Here is a 24422-nt window from a genome sequence, read left to right on the forward strand (position 1 = left end):
GCGACGGGCACTCTGCAATGTTGGAGTTGCAGGTAGTTCAAAGTCCATCTTGCAGGGAGTCAGGTTGGGGGGAGTTTACAAGTTACTGAGATTTTTCTTAGTTTTTGTTACTTATTCAGAGCAGATACCAGTACATGTTTTTATATGCATATGACTTTTCCCGTGGGGACCAATGATAATACAGTTCTTAATCACAACAACCACTACAAACACTGTCATGTCACACCCACTAGATGGGACTATCTCTGACAATATCACCCCAAAGTCTCTGATTCAAACAGTGTTAGCATTGGTTGACACACCTGTCATGCGAAGTACCAAGCCAGCATTCAATCTGCTGTCTTGGAATGTTAATGGGTTGGGCGAAAAGCTCTAGAGGAGGGTGGTACTCCAATATATCAAGCGGCAGACACTAGATGTCGTCCTGTTGCAGGAAAACCATCTAGTTGGAAACACATGCTAGGCACTTGACAGATGGGTATACAAATTAGTAGTGCACTCAAACTTTACCTTTGGGTCCAGAGGGGTGGGGGTACTGTTGCGGAAAAGCTTCCCATTTATGGTGACTCACTCACGCACTGATGAATATGGCCCCTTCGCAGCCCTGTCTGACACCTGGGAGGGTAGATGCATAAATATCATGTCAGTATAAATACCTTTGGCACTGCATAACGTGGATTCACCAGCTATGAGCAAGATGATATTAGACCTGCTGGAGGGTGAACGAGTGATCGTGGGGACCTCAACATGACACTGAGTGATCAGCTAGATAGATGCCCACTAAAGAATAATTTGAGGCCCAGAAACTCTATGGCCAAATTTCTGACATCTTTGAGTCTAGCGAATTTATGGCGCGAGGCACACCCGCAAACACGACAATACACTTTCTATTCAGCAGTTCACAACAGCAGATCTCGGATCGGCCATATCCTGACATTGGCAGACAAGACGCACGGATCACGCCCCCATTCTGGCCCGATATGTGGCTGGTACCTCCCTGACTCGTAGTACAATCTCGATCAATCCCTGGTGCCTTAAAATTCCACATATCAAAACAAACCTTTTGAAAGCCACAGATCACTATTTTTCTGAAAATGTGGGATCAGTCCAGTTGAACCAAGTTATCTGGGAGGCCTACAAGGCAGTGATAAAGGGTCAAGCTCTGTCCCTTACTGTGCAATACTAGAAAGGAAAGTGCAAACAAATGAAGAATAAGAGCCTGAAATTCTAATAAGGGAGCAAGCAGCTATACATGCCCAGGACTGGGCAGCTGATCATATATTAGAGCTCAAGCGACAGTAATATAGAGAACTAACAACTGAGGCAGCCAGAGAAAAACACCCGGTGCAGCTTCATAGAATATATGAACTGGGAGATCGTGCAAGTAAATTACTTTCATGGTTGGACAGGCGGGATAGGGCTGACCGTTGGGTTACAGCTATAGGTAGAAGAAAGGGGGTGTGGGTGAGGGATCCACAGGACATAGCCCAGAGCTTTGCAGACCATTTTGCACAACTCTACTCTCCGGTGGCCTCAGCTACAGTAGATGAGTCGAGGGAACTGCTGGCCGACATACCACTCCCAACACTAAACTCTGAAGACCGACTAGCACTTGACGCAGACCTCACTACTGAAGAAATAACAGCGGCAAAACTCAGCATACAAGCTGGGAAGGACATGGGGCCAAATGGCCTCCCAATAGAACTCCTCAAAATTGTGACCTCTAAAGTGGCACTCCACCTGTTCAACAAGTATTTTGAAAGTAAACAAACATGAAAATTTCCTGGAGACCAGCATGTGGTCTCCATTGTAGTGATACTTAAGAAAGTTGTGGTGGGGCTTGTACACCCAGATCTGTCCGGCTTAATGCTGGGCCCAAACATTGCACTGAATCTCCGGCGACTGAACGGGGTGCTCGTCAGGAAGGATACGATCCAAGAAGATGCAGCCATACTGTCATTAGACGCCCGCATGGCCTTATATGTTTGCCGTCCTGCAACATATGGGTTTGGGGAAAACCTATATTGAGTGGATCCAACTTTTACATGCAGAACCACTCGCACAGGTGGTGGTGAATGGACACACATCAAAGACCTTTCCTTTGCACCCAGGGACTAGACAGGGTTGCCCCTTGTTCCCAATAATATTTGTACAGATTCTTGAGCCCGTGGCGTGTTGGATATGAGGGCATCCCTTGATACGTGGGCTAAAGTAGATGAACAGATGGGAGAACAGAATCTCATTTTATGCCGACGACATGTTGCTGAATGTGGCATCCCCTCGATCCTCAATTAACCAAGTCTTTCAGATCTGTTCCAATTTTGGGAGGTACTCAGACTACACTATAAATTGGTCTAAATCAGTGATATATCTGCTTCACCGGCCCTCCCCAGTCATTCTAATGGAGGGCTTTCGATATTTAGGCATTTTCGTGATGGCTGATCGAGCACTTTTCTATAAACAAAACCTCTGCGTCCCCCTGACTCATCTAAAAGATTATGTCCGGCACTGGCGTGCGCTATCGATATCCCTGTTGGATGGAGCAGCAATATACAAGATAATAGCTCTACCCCACTTCCTATATATCCTACAAATATGCCATACAGAGTCCCTAAAGCATATTTTAAAGCAATAGAGGGTGAAGTTAGAACAATACTCTGGGACGGAAAACCACCGACATCGCAGCCCTTAAACTGGTACAGGGGTGGTATGATGGGGGGATTGAATTACCAGATGTGCAGGTCTACTACTGGGCGGCCCACCTGTCAATTATTAATAAATGGATATATGGTGCTCAGCAGGAGTAGGCCTGCAGCACGGAGAAATGGGTGGTGGGTAGCGGGGGATTCAGAGAGGCACTGTACACAAAGCTAAATAAGCAGCAACTCACTGGCCCAAAGGCCCTTACAGTGGCTCTATGGCACACCGTTACAAGAAAACTGGGCTGGTGTAACAAAGTGACATTGAGTACACCCCTATGGCATGCGCAGATTTTGGGCAGGTTAGGCAGATATCAAGGGTTTGACAAATGGGACACTATTGGCCTGTCCAAAGTAGGGGAATTTGTAAAAAGAGGCAAAATATTAGCATTTGCTGACTTGCAACAAGAATATGAGTTGTCCGCAGTGAAAGCGTTCAGATATTTACAAATACGTCATGCCTTGCAGGCGGTGCTCCGGACAGAAGGTGACATACCAGAGGCCTTAACTCTGGAAGACAGGTTACATGGACTGTAAGATAATATTACTCACTTATCGGAAGATAACCACTAATTCTCCTGATCCACTGAGGTGCCTGTGCGAGCGCTGGCAGGCAGATCATGGAAGAGACGGATTGGCATGACGCCCTAGACTCCCCACCAGAAGTTGCCATATCATCACCATTGCAGCTAATTCAACTAAAGGTCCTCCACCAAACATACATTACATGTACATCATTGGTTAAGATGGGCAGAAGTTGTGAGGCAGAGTGTCAAAGGAGATGTGGGGGGACTGGTACCTTTTACCACACAATATGGGAGTGCCCGATCATCCAGACATATTGGAACACAGTAACTGCAAGGGTGAGCGAGGTGAGTGGCGACACCCTGATCCCCGGCACCCAAATAGTGTTTGCTCATTGTGTGGGAAGCCACCGACATGAACAACACAGATGAAATCTGGATTACTCTGGGCTTTATAAGTGACAAGTGAAACATTGCCCGTAGGTGGGGTGTCCCTGAGCTGCCAACTCTTGAGGAATGGGTGCAGGATATTGATTGGTGTATGTTTGCTGAAAAGGCAGCCTATAAGGATGGAGGATGTCCCAAGAAGTGGGATGGGGTATGGGGAAATGAAATACACACAACATGTGTGTTTCCCCCTCCGCTCAAGAGAAGGGCCCATCATGGTTTGGACAATCTGCAGATCCAATTGCTGAAAACAGAGATGGGGAGAGAGAGATCGGCAGGTCACCAATGGGATGAATATGCATAACTGTTTTATTTGCTGAGAAATGTTGTACCTTAAGTGTCTTCATTGTCCATATTATTTTTTTATTTATGTATGCTGCACTGACAATTTCAATAATAAAAAACATTTAAAAAATATATATATTAGGTACACTTAAAAACTTTGACGGCATTCTGCGTTTTGACTAATCATGCTACGGGAAGGATGGTGTATGACTGGGTGAAGGACTCAGACGTAATTGCGCAAATATGCTTACAGTTGCAAATCTTATGCTAGACAGCATGCACACACCTTTCTACCATGGTTCAAATGTTGTGCACAATGCTAGGAAGATTATGTGCTAGTGCAGGGGTAGTAAGTAGCAGTAGACCATTTTTAATAAATATGTCTCTACGCTGCTTTCTCCTCCTTGGTCAACCATGAAGCACAACAGCTTTGGTCGCTGTGCTGATCAGTGAAAAAATAATACAACTGTTCACAGTGTTTTGTACAGGTAATGCTGCCAAGTTTCAAGCCTTGTTTAAGCACCATCATTTCCAAGTTGAACTTAGAGATCCTGGGGTTGTATCTATGTTGGTGTTCAGGCTCAGAATGGATCTATGCTCTTGTTTATGCTGAATCTACACCATCTGCAGCACATATTTGGAAAGACAAAGTAGTGGCCACTTCTTTATGGTTCTGACCTGTGCTGTCTGCAGTTTGCACACTAACTCATAATTTTTCTGAGTTAATATATGCACAAAAATCAGTGCAGTTTTACCACAACCAACTCATGGACCTCATTACATGGCACACAGGTGCAGAACATGTTAATGAAATAGCCCCTGACATTTCAGTATAAAGATGCAGCTCATATAGTCATGCTTTTTAGACCATAACAATCTAATTCTAAGACCAGGAGTGTCGGGTACAATGTTTTATGGGAGGAAATTGATGCTGAAGGCATTCATATGCACAGTAAAATCCTTATACCAAAGGTTTCAGAAAGCAAAGTTCTGGCCTACTCTCAAAGAAGGAGGATGGAATCACGGAGGTGCTGCTTGGCCTGTATAGAGACACTTCACTGCTCAGAGTTCAGCTGAAAACCTGCTAACCACTACACAGTACCATTCAACTAACAGTGAGCTGAAGCCATATCATCTGAGTCATGTTCCTAAAATGAGAGCAGAAGTTGTCATAATTGTCCAGTGACCTTGAGATTGATCATAAGAGCATATTTAGAGGCATAGCGGGGGCATCCATCACAGAAAAGTGCTTGGAGACGTACAAACTGCTTTTATACTGTTTGACACTAGTGTACACCAAAAAGTGGAGAACATTTCTGGGGTTTTCCAGTTTATACTGAAAAACGGATAGTCTCTTTGATGGTGTTTTATCAGTTACAATTGGTTTTAACTGAAAACCGGAAACATTACTCATACTTTACGTCAGCATGGACCTGTGTCTTTGTGGAAATGAATGTGCTGAAGGACTTTGACATTAACCGTGAAATGTATTCTATGGTGATTTATTTTTTGTGTGAATTATGTGAACCTCTTTATTACCTAATTTTAATGAATATGAATAATTTTTCTACTTTTAGGATTATTGCAAGGCAATTTGATGGATTTATACATGATCAGAAAGCAAAATTGGAGAAAGTTACTGAAAATGACCTACAAAATACATTTATTTGCTTTGCTCGTAATTCAGTAGGGAATTCGTCTGTAGAGGTCAAACTTGTGAAAAAGAGCATAGGTACATTTATTTTTTTAATTGTGTTTTCAATGAGTACAATAAATGTATAGCTTCCCCCAAAAAAGAATGTCTTTTTTAATATTGTGCATGTAAAGAATGGTTGCTCAAGAGCAATACATCTGAATCAGGAAAAATATGTTTTAAACCAAGTAAAATGTTCACAACTAGGTCTAACTGTGACAAAAAGTTTAATACAATTAGTAGATAGCCCTTGATGCAGGGAAGTAAGCAAATATTTAGGAATGCCACCACTATGGCTTATTTAAGTGTGTTTGTGTCCAAATCTGAAATGTCTCAAACACGATATATTTATCAACAAAGCATACCAACATTAAATATTATTTGGTGTTTTCTTCCAACAGACAGAGTGGTCCTTACCTACATATTGTGTATTACAATTGGTCTCTTATTGGCAGCCTTTATAGCATCTGGATTCATCTATGTATATTGGATTGAAATAATACTGTTATTTCGAAATTACATCTCAACGGACGAAACAATTGGAGGTAAAAAACAAAGCATCCTTCATTTACCTGTTTTTTCACAGTGTCAAGTATGTCCTTAAAACATAAAATAAGACAACACAACACACAGAGTGCAAAAAAAACCACATAATATAACACCAACCACATCATATACAACAACAGCTAACACATCACACAACTCAATACCAAACATGTCACATTATATCACATCACATCCCAAAAACCTTATTAATGTATGGATAAAGTGGTGTACTTTCTCAAGAACATGCTGTATCAAAGTTGTTGCAGAATACAAAATAAACCTAATTGTGTGCAATGCCAATTTCAGAAAAATAATGATGTTGCATGAAAACCAGTCTCCAAATGTGTTGTACTTGGTGGTTGGAAATTGAAATCTTATCTTCGCCTCAAAGTTTAACACTTTTTGCTGTTTAGCACAAGTTAAAGTATGAGAGTAAAGATGGCTGCCTGGAGTGCTTACCTGTCAGGGAAATCATTGCTTGGTGTAACATCCAGAGTGGAAGAAAGAGTTTAGTGGGGTAGGTTCGGAAATGTCTAGATTTAAAAATACAGAGAGGCAACTGGGTGTAGGTATGAGGTAGTGGTTCTGCCATTAAGGTTAGCAAAGAAAGGTTTTTAGATATTTTGAAAAATAAATGGTTCTCTGTGCAGCAGTGGTATGAAACCTAGGGGGATATTCTCAAGAATATGTGATAATTATCGCAAAATTAGCTTAATGCAACTTTCAACATCGCAGTCTATCGCGGGAAAATAACGCCGTGTCAACGTTGTATTCCCAACATGGCGGTTCCATGCGATAGTCTTAAGATAACGCGTCAAATGACCGTGGTAAAAAAAATACAACGCCTAAAAAATGTGAAACACGAACGCGAAAAAAATGGAGATGTCCCAAACCGCGATACAAAATTCAGCGATAACCAGCGACATCCTTGGAATTCCCACGTGTCATGCGGGAAAATGCACCAGATAAGCAGAGAAAAAAAAAGTGAGATGATAATGTACGAGTACAACCTCACATCCATGATGTAATACAAATGTCCACTGTCCCGCATCAAAAAGGCATCTCCTCACAAACAGCCGCAATGTACATTGTCATGCAGTCCATATGTAAACTTCGCCAATGCGTAAACATACATGGAACACACTGTGAAACTGCATCTCCCCATTACATTGCAGAGGGACAATCAACACCTCCTGCAGAGCAGACCCTACATCACGTCAGTGATGTTGTAGACGACACCCAGGACAACGACTATGACGAAATCCAACGGTTCATGGACCACCTCCAAACATCACCTCCAGTGGCAGGGCAGCCCAGCACCATCGAGGTGAGCCCACCGCCTGCACAGACCACACAGCAGGAGGCACCCACCACCACATCTGGCTCCCAGCTCCTCACCTAAGAACACATGATGTTCCAACGCCGTGTTTTAGACCACCAGAAGAAGCTGGCTGAACAGGTGCGGGTGGGGTTTGGACTCACGGCAGCCAAACTAGATGCCATGCCTGAGCTTCTAATTCCCATCGTGGACCACTTACACTCCCTAACGGACACCTCCGTCTCATGCCCTCCAAAAATCCATGGCTGTCGTCGCTGGAGTCATGACTTGGAGACAACAAAAACTGTCCAGTCAGAGTGGCTACAGCGATGTCATCCGTGATTTGGGAAACATAAGGAGGGTCATGGAGAACATGGAGCGAATGCAGGCGCAAATAATGTCACACACCGTTGCAGACCAAACACCACCACCCACATGTGAGGCACATGAAACTTCAGAGGATGAAGATGAGGATGAATCTGCCTTAGTGGTAAGAAGGAGGCAGTAGCACTCATCTCTGCCATATGGCTTGTTCTGCTTGGTTCTACCCTCTGCATCGTGCCCTGGATTAACACCTTCCACATCCCCCCGATACACTCAGAAACACTAACCTTGCACCTCGACATGGACTGACATATATTCTTTGTAAAACAATGATACAGCAATCAGCCTGCAGACTGGACTCTTCCCCTTCCAAGTAACTTGTCAATCCCAAAGGATTCTGGCTAGCCCTCCACGGGGCAACATTGTAAAGTGGTGTCTGCAAGGCCCAAGACTAAGACAGCTTGAACACTACGCTGAACATGAATACAAACTAATACACTCAGATGTGTCATGTCTATGATTAATCAAGTATGAGAGCCTGGACGAATGTAGGGGCAGTGATTCCCCCACAAGTCCATGTTGCTGATGTCATGATACTTGAGTCACAGGGTGCATCCCTGCATCATGGTTGTACACTACATATCTAACCCCAAAAAAAGTCCTGTTGTCAACTGTAGGTCACAAATGACAGCCTATGTGAAATCATTTGGGACACATGTGAAATGCGGATGAGTGGGATCCCGTACTTTCTTTGACACACAGAAGTGGCATTTCGAAAACGTGACACCCCAAACAGCCTCTCTGTACAGAGGTGACACACCCACTACTTGTTGCACTTACACTTGTCAGAGTGACATGCCTGTACAGAGGAGTGACATGCACTCAGGGAATGTGTGTTGGAATTAAATTATTTGAACATGCTGTGCCTGTGGTCATTTTGAAGACTGTCCCATGATTGCTAAAGACTCTGACAATGTGACGTGCTCATGTGAAGAAATTGGCAATGATGATGTTCCTACGGGCTATTCCTGCTGCGACAGCAGTGGGGTGTGTTCCACCTGCCTAATCTTCCTCATCATCATCCGGTGTACCTGGCACTCATATCCATGTGGCATTGGTGCGTACACATATGTTGTGCAACACACAACATGCAACGATCATCTTGCACACGATGTCTGGGCTGTACAGGAGCCTTCCACCTCTGATGTCCAGGCATATGAAACGTGACTTCAACATGCCAAATGTGCATTCCATGATGCCCCTGGTGCATTTGTGGGATGCATTGTACTGCCTCTGGGCCTGTGTGTTCGGAGCTCGGAGGGGTGTCATCATCCAAGGGCAGAGTGCATATCCTTGATCACCTGTGACAGTGCAGAGGGACATGAATCAATAGTTGGTTCTGCATGATGTGTTGGCAGGCTCACTGGTTCATCGGTGTGTGATATGTGTGAATTAGTGATTCCTGTTTGACATGTACTGCTTGTAGCAAATGAGCAGCATCAATGTGTATTACGTAGCATCACTGCTGCTCCTCCCTCCCCCCGAGCCTATTTACTAGTGTGCACTGCGCGGTTGCATCACTTGCACTCCTACGACACATCATTGCCCTGCCTGTCTGTGCATGTCCACAAGCCTGACAACGACACTGTGATGTTGTGCGTTGAAGGTGGGCGGCCATGTGCGTGTAGGCCTATGGTGAGAATAGGGCGAATACAGATGTAGAGTTTATGGCTTGCTGAGCTCGCGATGCGGTTGGGGGTAGACCTTTGGCTTATGCTGAGGTAATAGCCACACACACAGCAGTTGGCATGTATGATCCCTGACCCCGAGCGGGCTTGCGCTCCCTCATTTACACCTTCGTCCGAGCCCGCACTCGGGGGGCATGCTACATTGCAACATTGGCCATTGCGGGACGGGTGGCGCCAACACTACAACAGAGACACATGCATTAGTTACTTCCTTGGCACGGCCAAAACTACCATGCAGAGGGCAATGGGTTGATGAACCACACCCCTTTGCTGGACTGTCATACGCCAGTCCACTCCACTTACGCTTACAGGGGGGTACGACGCAGCTACATGTCCCAGGTCAACTCCACTGCCTGAGGGGACATGATTGTGTCCGCTGTACACAGCACAATGTAATGTGGTAGGGCCCGGGGCCCTCCTGCATACATAATGAGCGCGTGGACACACTTATATAGTTTATGGAACTGGCTACGGGCACGTGTGCCCTGCCCCTTTTATTGCCAGGGTCACATGTCCAGTGACGCCTGTGTTGTATGTTTGTGGGGCGAGTGTCAGCCAGCCCTCAGGGAGTGATTGCTGTTGGCAAGTACTACAACAGTGATCAGACAATCAGAAGTTCAAAGTTCAAACAGCAAGGGTCCCTGACTTGAACAGCACAGAGTTAGTGGCCCGGAAGGCACTGCAGCCGGCACAGGTACGGCGCCATGGGACGGTGACTTGCGGTGCACTGAGGTAGAGCCATGGGAGCTGAGAGGGTCCTCGTCGATGTCCAACATGAATGTCACGGAGTGTTACGGGGGACAGTGGAAGGTGTTCTTCCAGGCATGATGCAGAGGGCAGAACTAAGCAGAAACAGGCAATATGGTAGAGATGAATGCTACAGACTTGTTCTTAACACCAAGTCAGTATCAGCTACATGATGATGAAGACAACCCCCAGGCCATATACTCAGATGCCACCAAAGTTCAACAAGAAAGTGTCCATGAATTTCGGGGCACAGAGTTAGTGGCACCAGAGTTGGAAGGAGATGCAGTCTGCGATGAGGCCTGTGCACTGATATAAACTCTGCCATAAATAAATCAAGGCTCAAATCCAAATGTTTGACCTACTTGACCACAGTGTAGGCCGGAGGCAGCGGTCAGCATGGGCCCACAGACACGTGTCATTGGGATGCTATGCAGATTTGCTGGCACCAGATTGAAGGGAGTACAGTGAAATAAAAGCTGCCATAAATATATGACCTCGGACATCATGAAATCAGGACTCAGTTCCATATGTGTGACGTACTGGACCGCAGTGTAGGCTGGAGGCAGCGGTCAGCAAGGGCCAACCGCTCTCCAGCCAGTTCCTCCTGGAACTCTCACACACGACGTTGGAATGGCATGTGGCGATGATTTGTGGTTGACGGAGGTAGAAGCACCAGAGCTGAGTGTGTGTGCAGCCTGAGACGATGCTGTGTCCTGCCTGGTCTGGACTGGGTTGGATTAGTGTGAGGTCTGCTGGACCACAGTGTAGGCCAAAGGCAGTAGTCAGCAAGGGCCCACAGCCACGTGTTGTTGGCTTGCGATGCACAGAGTTAGTGGCACCAGGGAAGTTGTTGGTAGTGTTCGATCACCTCCGTAATGATGATCCTTTTTTCCTCCGGACTGAACCGTGTCTGCCTCTTACTTGCGTACAATGATATGAACTCTGCCATGAAGAAATCAAGACTCGGTTCCAAATGTGTGGCCTACTCGACCGCAGTGTAGGCTGAAGGAAATAGTCAGCAAGGGACCACAGACAGGTGCCGTTTGAATGCTATGCACAGAGTTGGTGGCACCACATCGAAGGGAATACAGTGATATCAACTCTGCAATAAAATATGTACTCTACCATTGTGTAATCAAGACTCAGTTCCAAATTTGTGACCTACTTGACCGCAGTATAGGCCGGTGGAGTACGTCAAAGAGAAAGGAGTGCTGGGGGCCTGTGTCGCGGAGGCCGTGATGGTCTGAGGTGGCTGCCAAGGTCACGGGCCCTGGGCTTTAAGCTTGCACAGGCACGTGGTGGGCCCTCTATGACACACGCCGGTGTCAGCAGGTGAACGGTGTGGCCTGGTAGCGCAGGGGTGGTCAAGACAGGTCTGGGGACCTGCAGCCTGGGGTGCAGCAGGCGCACATGATCGCAGGCACTGTCGCTCACGGCGTCAGCCTTGTGGAGGGCTGTGAGGCGCCGCCGTGGCAGACACGTTGGCCATTGCAGAAGAGAACCACGCCCAGAGCAATGGGCTTTTTATGTACACCCCTACACTGGCCTGGCGCACGCCGGGCCGAACCACTCCGCTCACGCTTACTGGGGGGGACGTAACAAGCTACATTTCCGCGATCATCCCCACTGCCTGGGGTAACATGGTTGCGTCCACTGTTCACTACACTCCAGACACCAGCAGTATATGTCGGCATGTGCATGTCTGTGGTCTGCATACTGCAGTCTGGCCAGCACATCCATGCCACACTTGGCATTGTGTACATTCTCATTTGTGTGTCACTCGCCGCCTTTGCACATGCCAGGTTCCCACCTCTCCACACAATCTGCTATTGTGTGGCTGAGGTGCCATGCCATTGATGGCTTGTGTACATGGCTAACTAAGGTTACCACAGTAAGTTGTGGTATCATGTCTGGTGGGTTAGGCATGCTGTATGTGAGTTTGTAACGTGTGCATCCCCAGAGTAGTGAGTTCATTATTGGGAGTTGAGGTGTGTGGTGTGTTCATTTGGTACTTCTAATCACAAAAAAACTCCACTGAATGTGTGGAGGAGGGAACAAGAGGCGTGGGGTTCTAGGAGCTAGCAGCCTCCAATACTAAATATTTACCACAAAAGAGCTGCTCCTAGTGTGATAACCCAAACGAGTTGCAAGAACGTCGTGAGCGTGGGCATCTCACAAAAAGTTACGGACTGGTCTCACACACCACCTGGTGTCATGCTTCATCATTGACCAGTCCTCGCCCTCCAAAACCTTCGTTTGATGGAGGGCGGGCATACACTTGATGACAAGGATGCACTTCTAAGTGACTAAGTGGGGGCCCGTGAATATGTGAGTGGGGTTAAAAATCATTATAGTAGTCAGAGGCGTTTTTAATGTGAAGTGAAAACTATATGATATTAAAATGTAAATGTGACGGTGATTGGGGTAGTTAGTGTCCCCTACCGTCTAGTGAATGGTCGACATGTTTATGCCCAAGCCGCCCAATTGGGTCCATGGCATTCATCAGGACCTAGAGATGAGAAAGGGGCTCCGTTCTTACCAAATGTTGGTAAGATGTTACCACTGTGTGAGTGTGGCGTTGGTCACACTTCACTGTTTTTAACTGCTTCCAATGGTGAAGCCTAAAGTAAAAATATTGGAGAAATAATGATTAGTGCAACTCGTTGGGTCACTTGTACCTGTAAGGAAAAAAGAGAGAGAAAAAGACAATGCATGCATTGGTTTCTAAGCGTGAAAAAATGTGTGTACGTGACTTGGTGGCACTCTAATTGTGTACACTTATGTGAAACTTTGAGGATGGTGGCAGGCGGCGTTGCCACCAGTCTTACCCTAATTGAATGGACAACTTGTCCCATGGGGGACGGAGGGAATCCACAGTTTTTGTCTCCTCTGCAAAAGAAAACATAGAAAGCCACAACCTTCATAAAAGCGTTTTGGTTTGAGAGAAATCTCCCAAAGCAAACTGAGCAGTGATCTAATCAAACCTCATGGGGTAAATGGGCATACACACATAAACACACATACACACACTCCCTGGTCTTTCAGTTCATGCACACTCTTACTATGACATGTGATGGATGCGTCCCGAATCCTGTATGTCCGCTCCCGGTCCTCCCGAATGTGGAAATGGCAGGGAGCGGGCCTCGTCTTTATAGGTGGAGGAGGCCCATCGTATCGGGCATTGGGTCTGTATTGGAACCTTTGTCGCAATTCTGTGACTGGTTCCTACGGCCAATTGTAAAAGAGACACCATCCTACCTAAGGGACACTAAAGATGTCCTCTGCCTCCTAAGAGATTTGGAGGTAGATCTCACCAGCGACTGGCTCATAACAATGGACATCGAAGCCCTGTACACAAGTATACCCCAACGACGAACACTGGAAGTCGTAGAGAACATCATCCTACGAAGATAATGGGATTTCATCACTCCTCAACACTTTGTCATGGAGTGTGCTGAATTGGCCCTTACGAAAAATTTCTTTCAGTACGAACAGGTCATCTACCATCAGATAACAGGAACTTCGATGGGGAGCACCTTTGCCCCCAGTATGGCCTGTTTGTACGTCCAACAATTTGAGGATGACTTCATTAACAATCAGGTGAACCCGTTTCTGAGTCACCTCAGAATTTGGAAACGGTACATAGACGATGTACTTATTGTATGGAATGGAACAGAGGAGGATGCAACAGCTTTCGTTCACTGGGTCAACTCACAAGACAGACATCTCAAGTTCACACATACCATCAACAAGGATCACGCAGTTTTTCTGGACTTGGACATTACACTTACCAATGAGGGGATAACAACCAAGGTCCACAATAAACCCACAGACAGGAACAGCTTACTCCTATACGAAAGTTACCACCCAAAAGCCCTCAGACAGAACCTACCAGTTGGTCAGTTCCTCCGAATAAGGAGAAATTGCTCTGAGAAAGATACCTACAAAGAACAGGCAAAACACCTCGAGAGGAAACTCATCGAACGCCATTACCCAAGAAAAATGGTAAGAAGGGCAAATAAAAGAGCAATAAACAACCCTAGAGAAGCACTGTTGGAGGATGTTGAGCAAGTAAAAACAAATAGACCAGTATGTGTTACCACATTTACACCAGCATCCAACTCATTTCAAAAAATCATCAAAAAGAGATGGCATATACTAAACAGCGCCGTGAAACAATGGGAAACACCTCTTTTGGCGTTCAAACGCAACAGAAACCTACGGGACGAGCTGGTACATGCCCAGATGACCACAAAAGAGGACACTGAACAACCTAGGCTCTGGGACCAACCACGTGTAGTGGGCCATTTCTCCTGTGGTGCGTGCAACTCGTGCAACCTCACTAAAAACACCAAAGAGGTGGACATAGGCACTGGAAAATCCTGGCAACTCAGAACATTCAGTAATTGCAACACGGAGAACGTTGTGTATCTTTTGACATGTCCTTGCACGCTCCAGTATGTGGGAATGACGACTAGGAAGATAAGAACCCGCATCAATGAACATCGAAGCACGATCAGGTGTAAAAAAACAACACTAAGTTGACTCGACATTTTTTCGAAACAAACCACACAGAAACAGACCTAAGCTGGACTATACTTGAGGTCATGAAAAAAGGCAGATCTGACCTCACCAGAGCACTGCATTTCAGAGAGCAACGATGGGTCTATCGCCTCCGTTCCCATGAAAAGGGCCTTAATGATGACATCCCCTGGCTACAGCTAACACGATGAAAAAGAGCAATGAACTTGATATACACCATTCTTAGACCATGATCTATTTACCACCCATACTTACGTGAAAAGCATGGTCGGGATACACACAAAAGAATAGATACTACTGCCACCAACACCATAGTTGTCCCCACCAGACAATCTTCAAGTGCCCCTTTCCATACTTAATACGAACACGATTACACATCCACCCGCGCGCCACTATTCTGCAGTGTCAAGTTAACCACAGACGCTCTGCGCGCGCATGACCAGCCCTGTGCCACCTCCTAGAAATACAGTACAGCTACTAATTGCTATACCAGCTACAGTGACCATACTACCGTCCACACCTCTGGCCGGTTCGTGAATGAAGTTCAGTTCGTGATTTTGCCTTTATTGAGCCGCACACCACTACTATGTTTCCATGCCAACTAGACATGCTCTAGCACGCATTGACATCATCTTGTGATCTCATCGTTTGGGCCACTGCCCTTGCCGCAATGCAACCAACGCACGCAATGCTCCCCTCGATTCCCCGCAACGTTACCATAACATACGCTCCAGAGGGCACTAACAACAGTCTCTGTTCCCATGCCAACAACACACGCTCAAGCAAGTATTGACAACATCCATTTGCATTCGTCATTTGGGCCACCACCCCCTGCCACAATGCAACCAATGAGACAAAGCTTAAGAATTCCACACACTTCTAAACCAATGGAACCCCCCTTCTGTTTCCAACTCCTGAAAAAGCACACCCTCGCTTGTACAGACTTTTCAGCACAGGACTTCCGCTGAGAACGCCCACTCGCCTTTTCACAAATAAGGCCCGTATATTCCAGGAATACACACACCTACCACCGACATCTTTTCTCCAGGTGTTGTTACTCCGGGACACCGGGAAACGCGCAAATGTAAACGCTTCCCGCTAATTACATTAATTAAGCACCCACGATCCACCTATAAAGACGAGGCCCGCTCCCTGCCATTTCCACATTCGGGAGGACAGGGAGCGGACATACAGGATTCGGGACGCATCCATCACATGTCATAGTAAGAGTGTGCATGAACTGAAAGACCAGGGAGTGTGTGTATGTGTGTTTATGTGTGTATGCCCATTTACCCCATGAGGTTTGAATAGATCACTGCTCAGTTCGCTTTGGGAGATTTCTCTCAAACCAAAACGCTTTTATGAAGGTTGTGGCTTTCTATGTTTTCTTTTGCAGAGGAGACAAAAACTGTGGATTCCCTCCGCCCCTTCCCCCATGGGACAAGTTGTCCATTCAATTAGGGTAAGACTGGTGGCAACTGCGCCTGCCACCATCCTCAAAGTTTCACACAAGTGTACACAATTAGAGTGCCACCAAGTCACGTACACACATTTTTTCAAGCTTAGAAACCAATGCATGCATTGTCTTTTTCTCTCTCTTTTTTCCTTACAGGTACAAGTGACCCAACGAGTTGCACTAATCATTATTTCTCCAAAATTTTTACTTTAGGTTTCACCATTGGAAGCAGTTAAAAACAGTGAAGTGTGACCAACGCCACACTCACACAGTGGTAACATCTTACCAACATTTGGTAAGAATGGAGCCCCTTTCTCATCTCTAGGTCATGATGAATGCCATGGACCCAATTGGGCCGCTTGGGCAGAAACATGTCGACCATTCACTAGACGGTAGGGGACACTAACTACCCCAATCACCGTCACATTTACATTTTAATATCATATAGTTTTCATTTCACATTAAAAACGCCTCTGACTACTATAATGATTTTTAACCCCACTCACATATTCACGGGCCCCCACTAAGTCACTTAGAAGTGCATCCTTGTCGTCAAGTGTATGCCCGCCCTCCATCAAACGAAGGTTTTGGAGGGCGAGGACTGGTCAATGATGAAGCATGACACCAGGTGGTGTGTGAGACCAGTCCGTAACTTTTTGTGAGATGCCCACACTCACAACGTTCTTGTAACTCGTTTGGGTTATCACACTAGGAGCAGCTCTTTTGTGGTAAATATTCATTTGGTACTTACCAACGAGCAATGCATTCCCATAGGTGGCAGCCTCAAAGCGCTGGTTGATGATGGACTGATGATGGACTGTCGGAAGATGCAGGAATCATGCACACTGCCTGGGTAGTTAGCTACGACGTTGGTGAAAAGTACCCAGTGGTCCACTATTACCTGCACATTGATGGAATGCGTGTGCTTTCTGTTGTGGTAATTGTGTGCAGTGTCGGCAGGGGGCACAAGTAGAACATGTGTGCAGTCAATTGCCCTCAACATGTGCGGGAAGCCTGCTATGGCGTAGAAGCCTTGCTTGGTCTCCAGCTGTTCCTGCGCAGTGTGGGGGAAGTAAATGTACTGGGGTACCAAGCTGATGATGGCATCCAAGACAGGTGTGAGGAACTTGGATAGGGCTGGCTGTGAGACTCCTCCGACTCTGTCGGTTGTTGGATGGAAGGTACCAGAGGCCAGCAAGTGCAGCACAGCCAGCAGCTTTGTCTGAGGTGGAATGTTGATCGTCCACTGTGTTGGTACGTCAGCCTGTGGGCAATGATGGTCAGGATGCGGAGGATGGTTGTCCTTTTGAGCCTGTAGTGGGCAATGACATTCTCTGGTGTTAAGTCTGTGTGGCTGATGTGTTTTCTGAAGGTCTGCTGTCTTTGTCTGCGCTGCCTTTGTGGTAGTCTGGGGAAGGGGGGTCCTGAGGGGGCAGGCCTGGGGGTGGTGACAGTGGGTGTTGTGGCACTGTTGGTGCTCCAAGCTGCATGATCAGTAGCTCCATGGCATCTGTTGATCTTCAGGTGTGGCTCTGGGTAGGGCTTCCTTTTATGGTGCAGGTTGTCGTCCGACTTTACACCAGGTAAGAGCAGGTGTTAAATCCCTGCTGCTAACGCACCTTATCACTTGTTTTGTGATCTTACCGCCAATCTGGCTGGTCGTTGTGAATGTTGTGAAGTGGTGCTGTTGCGGCTTTTTGCACAGGAACGCCTACTCTGCATCTCATTAGCGTTAGTTTCCAGTGTCATCTGTGTCGATGTTTTTTGCGGCTGCTCTCGCAGGTAAACTGGTGATATCGGCTGTTAGCACCAGCTTGTGAATGGGGCGATGAATTTATCACCACTTTGGCTGCGATAAAGTGCTGATAACTCGGTGATAAATCCTTGAGAATATGCTCCTAAATTCTCTTAGATGGGAAGCGGAGAGGACAGATGTAGCTTGGGCATGGAAGTAGGAGTCACTGATAATTATGCAAACTTTGATATAGATGATAAATCGGTTTGGTTGGTCTCAGATTCTGGTAAAAATATTGCTTGCTATTATGGTATGATGAAGCCCCCCTATTCTGTGAGAATCCCTTGACCAGATCATTTGACTCAATACATGGGAGAGGAGTAGCTCCCATATATTTTTCTTTAATGTATCAAGGGCTGAAACCTGCCTGGGAAAGTGGCTTTTCCAGATCGGCTGTGTTTTCTATTATATGTCAATTATTGATCAGGTTATCTGTTCTGGAGAGAATCTTTAATAAAATTGTGTTAAGAGGCACCAACATCCTGGAGAGAAGGGACATAAGTTCCTATTCTAGAAGAGAGGACAGATTCCACAGCCTTTGACGGCATTTTCTGCTAAATTCAAAGGCAAAGATTGCCTAGAGCATCTTGTCTTCCTACCATAGTATGTTTTATCCAACTGTCCTATTACAGGTGATTGAAACCTTTTTGGTGCTTGGGAGAAGTCTTGTGAAACACATTTGCATGCTAGCTGTTGCATTCGATTTGGCTCAAAATACGGGGGCTCTCTGGGAATATTTTCTATTGATCTCAAGAAGGTGATTGATTGTGTGAGGTGATGGTACCTATGGGCAGTGTTGAGAACGTTTAGATTAACATAATCAGTACTTCTGAGGTATGAATTTTGTGTTCAGTAAGACATACACAATCCCTGTTTGTTAACTTCCAACCCGCAGAACCCTTCCACACAAAAGGGCTATGCTGCATGTTTTCCACCAAATCCTGTTCTGTTCTTTCTCGGATTAGGACCTCTTGCTCAGAATATTGGAAAGTAAATGAATATTCATGCATTTGCTGGTCAAGGTTTGAAGATAAAATGTGCCTTGTATGCCTATAAACATGAGAAGGCAGAGGTCTCAGTTTGTAACTGTTCAACACCACATTTGTCATAATCACCTCCGGTCTCAGGTGTGCAATTGTCCAAAATAGTTGAGTGTACATTTTGGGCCCTAATATTCCGAATCTACAAAATTGTATATGTTTTTGGCAGAACCAACCTGCAGGCCAAGGAAGACACCCGTAAGCTATGCATGGCTGCTCTGCTCCCTCAGCTCCCCATCTTCCACATTCCTTTCTCACCTGAAATGCACCATTCTAGCGCACAACCCACCACCCTTATTACTCAACAAGACTAATGTTAGTTTACATTCCATATTGCAGAGACAGTCCTTCCATTTTGTCTCTGACGATATAAGAAAACTAAGTAATATCAGTTAAATTGTAGAACGTCAACTCCTGCATAAAATCACCCACTGACTGACACATGAGTTTGTAGCCTTTGACAAATTCCTCTTAGAATCATGTCAGACAATGTGGTCATATTTTGTTATTTTTTATATCCATACATATAAAAAGCAAATGACAACACACGGCACAAATTGGATTTAAATGATTATTTTCAAAGCAGAGACCATAGTGAAACAAATATCAAGTGCATACTTATTAATGTTACTAATGAAAATGAGAGTTAAATAATTATATTACACTAGAGTGAATATTTTTAATTTTTATCATTTTATGTTGTGATATGTTGCCAACATATTTCTAATTTGCTTGTAAATATACAGCAATATTGATATTGACATTGTGAATTGTTACACAATGCAAAATAAAGCTAATATCTAGCTAAGTACAATAATGGCCCAGCTGAAATGCAAGCTATAGTATGACAAAATTTAATAAATATGTTGTGGAGTCACAAAATACAAAATCTTGTGCAACCTAGTAGCAGAATTCAAATGCAGGTCTCAACCCAGAAGCTTAGGGCTTGGGTTGTAGTTGTTGGCACTGTTATTAGGAACCCCATGAGTTAAAGTGATTAACAGTCTATTTAGACATTGGTGGATACATCCATGCCATTGCCAACACCCTGCCCAACACCCACCATGTAAGAATGAAATGGTGGCATTCAAAAGTGTATTTTAAGATAAGCAGACAGGGATGAAGAATGGCAATGGGCTGTCAGCTCGGAGACTTGCATTTGCAGCAGGCAGAGTGGAGAATCCAGGACTCCACAATTTCCATGGAGGGAGAGACAGCTTGAGTTATCCCTACAACCTGGGGCCCAAATAGCCGGATTCCCTTCACTGGAACAAGGAAATACCCATCCGGATTGCTTTTTATCACAGAGTGCTTGCACATCCTAGAGAAGGTAATCCGTAGAAATACCGGTTTACTCTGGGAAATTTCTAGATCCTTGCTCCTCGGCAAATGCCTAATGTAGATTCTACCAAATACCCACCTGTACAAGTTCTGCTATTCCAGTTTGTAGGGCACAAAAATCCTATGGTACTGATCAGGATTAAACCTGGGTGGATACAATGCCTCTCTACTTCTAAACGGAAGCATGAGTGTGTGTGAGCTTCTTTTAATGGAACTTAGCTCTGGACCCTTAAAGAAAATCATCTGAGCTAGCAAAGCTGTTAATCATTATTTACTGTGAATAAATTACCCTTTGTCCATATTCATTCTCTCTGATCAGACATGGTGGCACATTTTGCAGTACAAAGTATTGATTCTGCAACTCTCAAGTTTTCCTTTGTTATGTACTCTGAGGGGACTGCCTGGAATGATATTCTTTTTGCTAATGGTATGTTCTCATTTTTGCTTTCCTCTTTCCTGCCATGATTCTATGGGAGATCTGAGTTTCGCTCTTGCCCTGTGTTAGCTCCTGGAGCTCAATACTGTGGACCCTAGAAATGATTGAGAAGTACCCATTTTAGCACTTACCTCTCAGGGTTGTGAGGCAGAGTAGTTCAGGACTGACTTGTGTAAGCACTGTAGATTAAAAACAGAACCCAGCAGTGCACAACACACTTAACACATCTTTGTCCAGTGAGTGCTATGTCTTTAAAAGTAAAAGTAATTTAGCTTATGTGAAACTATATACTGTGCACAAAATTACAAATATTAAAAAAATGGAAGGTGACAATACCAACTGGAACCCTTCCTAAATGCAGCTTACACACTAATCAGGGAATGACTGCCTGAATCAAAATGAGACCAGTTATTTTTGACGTACCTCTAACCATTCGTGCACCAGCAGCCCCTATCCCTTGAAACAACAACAAGGCCATATGTAAGCACCAGTCAGAGGTCAGACCTATGAGATTTGTCAGGGTGTACACAGTGCAAAAGTCAATCCTAAAGCCTTTGGCAGTACATATGCAATCAATAAAAAACAAAAACCTACAATTTTACTACGCAGCAATATCATTTACCATTCATTAAAAATAAGCCACTCCAACTAGCTGTGTCATTGCTTTTCACAATGGAAAGATTAAAAATGGAACATTTTGAAATTCTACACCTGATTGCCTAACAACAACTCAAAACTCACAACAAACAAGGGTAAGATCAGTGATATTTTATCTCACATCATCATTCCTAATGTGTGCACGCATAGAGTGTCACGTGTCAAACAATTAGTCACTCACAATTAACTGAACCAGTGCATGTATTGTTTTCAGTGTTCATTTGTGACCCAGGTATGTTGCTACATATCCTTTTGTAATTTTTTTGTATTTCAAGCTTGAATTTAGAAGCCACTTTCAACAGTGGAGAGTGACACAGGTCACACCCGCATAGTGGTACCTTCTAACCACTAGTTGGTAAGAAGGGAGCCCCATTTTTGTACTAAGGTTCTGATGAATGCCCTGGACCCTTTTGGGCCATTTTGGCAGAAACATGTTGACCATTCTTACTACGGTTAGTAGACAATTATTTCCCCACATACCGTCCCCCTATTTTAATATCATATAGTTACCAGTCTCATTTACATCCACAATTTGATAACTATAATGATTTTTAACTTCACTCACTTTTTCAAGGGCCCCCACTTAGCTTAGAAGTGCATCCCTGTCATCAGGTGTATGCCCGCCCTCCATCAAACTAAGTTTTTAGAGGGTGAGGACTGGTCAATGATAAAGCATGACACCTGGTGGTGTGTGGGACCAGTCCGTCACATTTTGTGAGATGCCTACACTCACTATTCATTCCGAATTCCATAGTGGTCACTACAATAGGAGCAGCTTCTGTTGTGGTTAACATCACAACAAACAAAGTCAAATACTCACAAGGCATTTTGAAAAGCTAAGGTGCTCATTAGGATGGTGCGCGGAAGAGTATCCCGACCACTGTGGTCGCGGAAAAGTACTGTCCGCAGTTACCGCAGTAAAACCGACGGTCACTTTAGGACACTGCCTGAAACACCCTACCGCGGCGGTCAGATTCTAGGATTCACTGCCAAAATAGCTGAAAATCCATCCGCGACAGGCGGATTTGCTGCAGAAAGGCTATAGATCACCATTTTCCCAGTGGTCAGGAACACATGGAGCTATCCGCAGTATTGCCTCGCCATCCCCGTATGGCCGGATTCTCCACTACGGTGTGATGGGCTGTTTGGTGCATCATGATTCGACCGGCGGTCTTCACCGCATTCCGCACAGCGGTACCTCTCTATTGGCTCAGTCCACTACCGGTGCGGATGGAGGTTTCTGGCGGAACGACAAACACCGCAGCAGATAGGAAATGGGCTATCTATGCCCATCATAATACGTCGGTTGCAAGGACCGCCGATGGAGTGCAGAAAAGGGCATTTTCTGTCACTGCCGGCACGGTGTTTGTGCCTCCGCCGCCATCCTAATCAGCCCCTAAGTGTAGTATCTAGCAATGTGTAGTATCTAGCAATGTGGTACCTAGCAATGTTAGCCACTGCCAGCTAAACAGAATGTGTCGGGTGTGGAATGTTGTTGAAGGGTTTGCATGGTGAGTGAGGGGGGTACGGGAGAACATCGATGAAACCAGGAGGAGGTTAGATGGAGAAGGTTGTAGTGAACATCACCTATTTAAATAAACCGCTACATTTTCAACTATTCAGAGCCTTATCATCATTTCATTGGTGACGATTTGGTGCGGAGCGGACCACACCTGCTGGATGAAATTGTCAGTCCAACTCATAAGCTAACCACCTCAAGAAACGAATGCTAAAGCATACATGCTCTCGATTTAACATTGGAATCCCTGGTGAGTGCTTGAAATTGACATATTGCCTCAGCTGGAATCTTTGTTTAGATACTACATCTCCTTGGCACTATTTGTGTTTCCTTTAAAAAAGGAAAACAACCTTTAACACTCACAGTTGATCGCGCGCTCTGTCCTCGAATCTAGCTCTGCACAAGCCTGCTCTTCACTTGTATTCCCTAGAGCTGACGTAATTGCTAAGAGGAAAAAACTCATCAGCTGCGAAAATAACGTCAAGGTTGACGTTGTCACGCACAGCGGCCATTTTGACAAGTTGGGAGAGATTACATTCCTCTCTCTGCAACTCGTCAATTTCATGCTCGGTGACGGGCACACCATTTACAATCACTAGGTCCTCTGTAACTGCGTTTTTCGATGAGTTGTGTGCTTGGTGATGTGCACACCTTCAAATATGGAGTATTCAGTTTATTCATGATGGCCTAATGATGTATTTAAATTGCAGAGTCAAAGTGTAATTTTATGGTGAGTTCAACTGGAATTTTTCAAACATATTAATCGTCACAGCCATCTACTCAGTGTTGTTTGTTGAGTACTTCTGGTCGATACAATTCTATTAACTCAGGGGGTGGAAACAAGAACTTTGCCACACCCTTCTGGGGATCAATTTATTTGCGTCATCTTCCAAGTCATCTTCTTCAAGAGTATTTTTTTAAAATATGAATTCTTCCATAACACCTGGAATATTTGCATATCGTGCTACCATGCAAAATGTTCCTGCAACACTCTTCTCTCTAATGAACCCTGGTGATCCTCCAATTCCCTGGAAGAAATGGAGAAATGTTTTTGCAAGTTACGCTAGGGTTTGTGGAACATCTCTAAGTGCGGAATGCAAAATGTTGTTACTGTTACATTGCCTGGACTCTGAGGGCCAAGAAGTATTTGAACATTTGCCTGATATTTCTGCAGACATTAGTGACAATCTTAATGAGTATGAAATATGTGTAAAAAAATTAGATTTACATTACTTACCAAAGATTCCAAGGATATTAATAAGAAACAGTTTGGTATGCACATGCAAAGATCTGGAGGATCCGTTG

General features: G+C 45.0%; 1 protein-coding gene across 1 annotated transcript in view; it reads left to right on the forward strand.

The window, feature by feature from the left end:
• Nucleotides 1–24422, forward strand: part of LOC146805375 (interleukin-18 receptor accessory protein-like) — a 227737-nt gene that overhangs the window by 149021 nt on the left and 54294 nt on the right. The window contains exons 7-8 of the mRNA XM_085620500.1: nucleotides 5533–5687; nucleotides 6050–6193. Of these exons, the coding sequence (XP_085476626.1) occupies nucleotides 5533–5687; nucleotides 6050–6193 (299 nt within the window). The remainder of the gene's footprint in view (nucleotides 1–5532; nucleotides 5688–6049; nucleotides 6194–24422) is intronic.

The sequence above is a fragment of the Triturus cristatus genome, chromosome 8, assembly GCF_964204655.1.
Source record: "Triturus cristatus chromosome 8, aTriCri1.1, whole genome shotgun sequence".
Classification (NCBI taxonomy): Eukaryota; Metazoa; Chordata; class Amphibia; order Caudata; family Salamandridae; genus Triturus; species Triturus cristatus.